The sequence below is a fragment of the Atta colombica genome, unplaced genomic scaffold (assembly GCF_001594045.1).
Source record: "Atta colombica isolate Treedump-2 unplaced genomic scaffold, Acol1.0 scaffold109, whole genome shotgun sequence".
Lineage (NCBI taxonomy): Eukaryota > Metazoa > Arthropoda > Insecta > Hymenoptera > Formicidae > Atta > Atta colombica.
The window spans coordinates 700,933-705,743 of record NW_017259194.1 but is presented as its reverse complement, the minus strand read 5'-3'; the positions used below and the strand labels follow the sequence as shown (position 1 = coordinate 705,743).

Below are 4,811 nucleotides of genomic sequence, written 5' to 3'. Positions count from 1 at the left end.
AATATTATAACTATAACAAACATAATTTTATCATTTAATTATAAAATATTTTTATAAAACATATTTTAATATTATTATTAAAGAAAGTAAATATATTACATAAATATATTCATATGTAATTTTGTAGCAACTTAATAAATCTTTTTATATAAAATGGCATCAATAGCCATGAGAATAATTTATTCTTTGAAATTAAACAATTTTTACAAAACGCATAATACATAATCCAAAATATGCGAAAAATTATCTGAGATTCGATCTGCATGCACTACATTTCGACGAATCCAACGATAATCGAGGGACAGGATTCATATCCCCTTAGGACATTTTTACAGAATCAGGTCATCAGAAACAGAGATGTACGAAACATGAGAATGGTGGGGATGTTAAATGTGGCGTTGGAGCCGTGTATATAGAGATCACATCATTACATATCTTGGTAGTTCACTTTTTAATTTCATTAAGGTCACATCCTTTTGTACAAAACAAATCTTTGACAATGGTGCTTTTCCAGTTTTTTATCACTGCTATTGTAAGTACGCATTTGCATTTAAATGAAAAATTTATATATACTATTATATATTTCAAAATGTTTGATATTCATTTTAATTCTTAAATGTCTTTTCGGTATGGCGTACTCGATTTTTATTCAATGCTTTTTCTATTACTTATAATTTTTTTTATTATTTTATGATACATACATTTGCTTCGTACTCTTATAATTCTTAATCTGATGTTTCGATAAAAAAAAGTGTACAATATGTTCATTTTTATGAAAATTATAAGCAATTGAATTAGCTGGGTAACGCCACATTATAGTGTGTTGTTCCTGTGATTTAAGAATTTAATAATTTCATTTTAAATACTTTAATAAATTTAAGGCTTTGTGCACGTATTTATGAATTATATAATATATAAATTTTGTACCGGTAATTAATTATTAATATAATCCGTAACTTTATATTAAAGAAAAAAAAATTTTTTTTTCACTTTTTCAGCTCTTGTTAAATTTAACGTCAGTGAAAACATATTCTGTTCCATACCAGAACATTCAACTAGCATTTTCCATCACGCCAAAATTGATGTATACATCTGAATCTAATCCTACTTTCAGTGGATATTCCTATACAACTCAAGATTTTAATGGTGGTGAAAGTAAAGTTGTTTTTACAACTGGTGCTGATTCTATGAACAGATTGAAGAATGAAATAAATTTAATGAAAATATCGGAAGGATATTCACAAAAAGAGAAAGACCAAGAGAATATAAAATCTTTAGAACAATCTGAATCCATAAAAGCTGAAGAAAATAAAAACAAACAAGTTCTTGATTCAAATATTGAAGTTCTTAATGAAAAAAAGAAATTTTCAAAAAATCCTGAAGCAGATAATCTTATTGGACTTCAATCGAATCTTCAACAAGTTTCCTCTATAGATGTATCTTATCCTGCATTTAGAGAAAATTTATTAAACTTACATCTTCCAGAGCTTTCAAGATATCAAATATCAAATATAATACAGAACCAATATTATCCTTACAATCTCTACACTCGCTTACAACTGCCTTTAAATAATTTTGATTTTTATAATCCTACTGTACCATTATTTTACCAAGCAGCAACAGTCATTTCTGATAGTAATTCCAAATCAACATCTACGGCTACTGAAAATACAAAAACATCTGCGGAATCATATATTGCTAAAAACTCACAAACTACCAATTCTGAATCTAGCTCAATAAAATCTCATATAACATCAAGATTTAATTTAGAATCAACAACAAATGCAATCGAAGAAACATCTGCTACTTCCATAAAGAAACTTGAAGCTACATCTGAAAAATCTGGAGAAGAAATTACAACTAGTGAGTCTACAATAACATCCCAGAAATCTGTTGAAGAAATTACAGATAAAAAAGCGAATAGTACTGAATTTACAAGTACGGAAACGAGTCTTCTAACAGAGAAATCAAATACTGCAATATAAGAAATGTACAAGATATATGAAACATTCCCCAATTAAAATATAAATCTATATACTCTATTTTTTGTGTATTACATTTATAATAGGCTTTTTAATAAAACGCTACAAAATTTCTTGCATTTATAAATGAATCTTTTAATATTTAATGTTTATCAAATTATGGGTAAATCTTCTTCATCTTAACAATAAAATAAAAATAATTTACGAATTTACAAATTAATCTCTTTTATACAATTTTATTAGTATCTGTATTCAAATTGTTGAAAGTACTGTGCATTAAGTAAAAGGTTATGTCTATCAATATGCAATTACAAATTCATGCCAATATTTATCAAGTAATTTTCTAATACAGCAAATAATTGTGATGAAACTTTTACAAACAGATAAATATTTAATTAGTAAAATGTCACCAAACGTCAAGAAATTAATTTAAAGAAAACCTGTCACTTTACCTTGCAAGCACCCATGGACGTTTCGGATGAAAGGACAAGCCCTTCACTCGAGCAGACTTCGTCTCGAACTTCGTCAACATCTCACTTTAGCTAATTGTTTGAGATACGATGTAATTAATTAAACATCACCCTCTCGAAATTCTTTAAACTTTTGACACGACAGGAGACACGTCACTATATAACCACAAACTATAAATATCGATATAAAACATAGATGTGATTCATACTTTATTTTTCTCTAATTTTTATTCTAGTTACATTCTAGTTACAAAGTAAAATTCTCTAGAAACACGGATGCATTTTCGAAACATTTGATTGGTTGTCCAAAGTGCTCGTCGCCATATTGTATCACTAGCCAAGAAATTGGAAACACATCGATGAGTTGCACGCGGTGCGTTCTGATTGGCTACGCCATAATGTAGCAGACACGTTGTCGTCTGGTCCGCCTAACCTTGAACATCAATCTGTCAGACGTTTCAAATGAAACTATTCGGAGCAATTATGATTTAGTCTGAAATAGAATAAACGTTCGGGAATCCGCTTCTTATTTCCCGAGAATAAAACAAACATTTCCCTTTGTGCTTCCTCTTTGTAATTTTTTTTGTAAATATATTGTAGTCGTGTCGATAGCCGGTACGCTATAATGCGAGTGTCGACCAACATTGTTTTTCTTAGCATTTTTGTGATTCTATCGACTTGCATGAGCAGCATCCAATGCGAGAAAGGAAAACTGAGTGAGGAAGAACTCAAGTCTCAAAAATTTCCACCCTGCGCAGCGTGCAAAGTACTTATCAATAGTTTCAAAAAGGTAATCAGATTCTTAATTTTGAAGTATCTAATAAGTTATACAAAGTCTTTTTGTAAGTTAAAACTATCAAAAGTTAAAACTATCAAAAGAAACGTAACATACAGTTGTATTGTGTTATTTAGATACATAATTTTAGGATATTCTATAATAACTCTTTCATAAATTATAATTATTTTGTAGGGTTTAGAAAAGACAAGCCGTGGAAAGTTTGAAGGCGGAGACAGCGCTTGGGAAGAGGATAAGTTAGGCTCATATTCAAGAAGTGAAATACGATTGATCGAGATACAAGAGAACTTATGTAAAGATATTGAGCATGGTCAGGTGCAGTGTCAATCTTTAGCTGAAGAATTGGAAAGTCAGATAGAGGAATGGTGGTTTAAGCATCAAGATACCCATCCAGATATATATGATTATATCTGTATTGAAAAGACAAAGCATTGTTGTCCAAAAGATCATTATGGTCCAAATTGTACACAGTGTCCAGGATATCCAGATAACATCTGCAATAATAATGGCAAATGTAAAGGAGCTGGCACGAGAAAGGGAAACGGTAGCTGCTTCTGTGAAAAAGAATATATTGGAGATATCTGTTCAGAATGTGCTCCAGGATATTATGAATCTTACAAAGACGAAAAAACTTTACTATGTTCTGCATGCCATGCAGCGTGTGATGGACTTTGCAGAGGTGCTGGTCCAAAGGATTGCGAGAAATGTACTGCTGGATGGCACATGATTGAAGACAAAGGATGTTTTGACATCAATGAATGTTTAAAAGACGATATTTGTCCTAGCAATCAATTTTGTGTTAATAAAGAAGGAAATTATGCTTGTTTGGGTATATATGTTTCCTATTTTTACTAAATTATTTATTTTTGTAATATAAATATATAAAAACTTGAAATCTTTTTAGCTTGTGACAAAGCTTGTAATGGTTGCACCGGTGATGGGCCAGACATGTGCATCAGATGCACTGAAGGTTATCATAAACAGGATAATTTATGTATAAGTAAGTACAATATTATAAAGAACAATATAATATAATATATTTTAAATGTATATTTATAATTTATATTAATTTAGATTCAGATCTTCTTGGCCGCAAGAAACAAGAAAATCTGGCGAGATATCTTACATATTTCGGACTTTGTGTGGCAACATGCATCATTTTGCAGCGTAACGTTTATGTTGCAAGCGTTATTGGTTTATTGGTTGCAATGTATATATCTGTCTCAGAATATATGATTGCACATAGCAATGTCCAAGATACGACGACAAATATGGATATTCTAGGATCAACTTAAATAGAAACTCAATTTAAATTCTTTATAAAGTCATTTCATTGTGTTACATCAGGATAGAGTTCATTATCCATATGTAAAATAGATCATATTAAAATTAATATATAATTAATTGTATAAAATGAAAAAAATGTCAGAATTTTGCTTTTGTTTATTGATATTTATATATTTGCTCTTCACATAATTATTTCATTTTTATTTAAATATCAAAGTATCTCAAAAATTATATGGTCAGTTTTTCAAATAATATTTTTTATCTATCAAAGTTATT

General features: G+C 29.5%; 3 protein-coding genes across 3 annotated transcripts in view; 2 read left to right on the top strand and 1 right to left on the bottom strand.

The window, feature by feature from the left end:
- LOC108693715 (coatomer subunit alpha) overlaps positions 1-2,603 on the bottom strand; it is a 9,345-nt gene extending 6,742 nt beyond the window's left edge. The window contains exon 1 of the mRNA XM_018202802.1: positions 2,435-2,603. Within this exon, the coding sequence (XP_018058291.1) occupies positions 2,435-2,514 (80 nt within the window). The 5' untranslated portion in view covers positions 2,515-2,603. The remainder of the gene's footprint in view (positions 1-2,434) is intronic.
- On the top strand, positions 406-2,037 carry LOC108693722. Its single transcript, XM_018202815.1, has 2 exons — positions 406-532; positions 999-2,037. Exons 1-2 carry the CDS (start codon positions 500-502, stop codon positions 1,983-1,985), a joined length of 1,020 nt encoding a protein of 339 aa, XP_018058304.1. The 5' UTR covers positions 406-499; the 3' UTR covers positions 1,986-2,037.
- Positions 2,604-3,008: 405 nt separating the features above from the next.
- On the top strand, positions 3,009-4,543 carry LOC108693218 (cysteine-rich with EGF-like domain protein 2). Its single transcript, XM_018202046.1, has 4 exons — positions 3,009-3,242; positions 3,423-4,077; positions 4,153-4,248; positions 4,323-4,543. The coding sequence occupies exons 1-4, from the start codon at positions 3,078-3,080 to the stop codon at positions 4,541-4,543; spliced, it is 1,137 nt and encodes a 378-aa protein (XP_018057535.1). The 5' UTR covers positions 3,009-3,077.
- Positions 4,544-4,811: the final 268 nt, after the last annotated feature.

Excerpts from the sequence above, each read along its gene's own strand:
- LOC108693722 (XM_018202815.1), top strand. The coding sequence starts at position 500 with ATGGTGCTTTTCCAGTTTTTTATCACTGCTATT. Across the intron at positions 533-998 it reads AGTTTTTTATCACTGCTATT|CTCTTGTTAAATTTAACGTC; the intron begins GTAAGTACGCAT and ends TCACTTTTTCAG.
- LOC108693218 (XM_018202046.1), top strand. The coding sequence starts at position 3,078 with ATGCGAGTGTCGACCAACATTGTTTTTCTTAGCATTTTTGTGATTCTA. Across the intron at positions 3,243-3,422 it reads TTATCAATAGTTTCAAAAAG|GGTTTAGAAAAGACAAGCCG; the intron begins GTAATCAGATTC and ends ATTATTTTGTAG. Across the intron at positions 4,078-4,152 it reads AGGAAATTATGCTTGTTTGG|CTTGTGACAAAGCTTGTAAT; the intron begins GTATATATGTTT and ends AAATCTTTTTAG.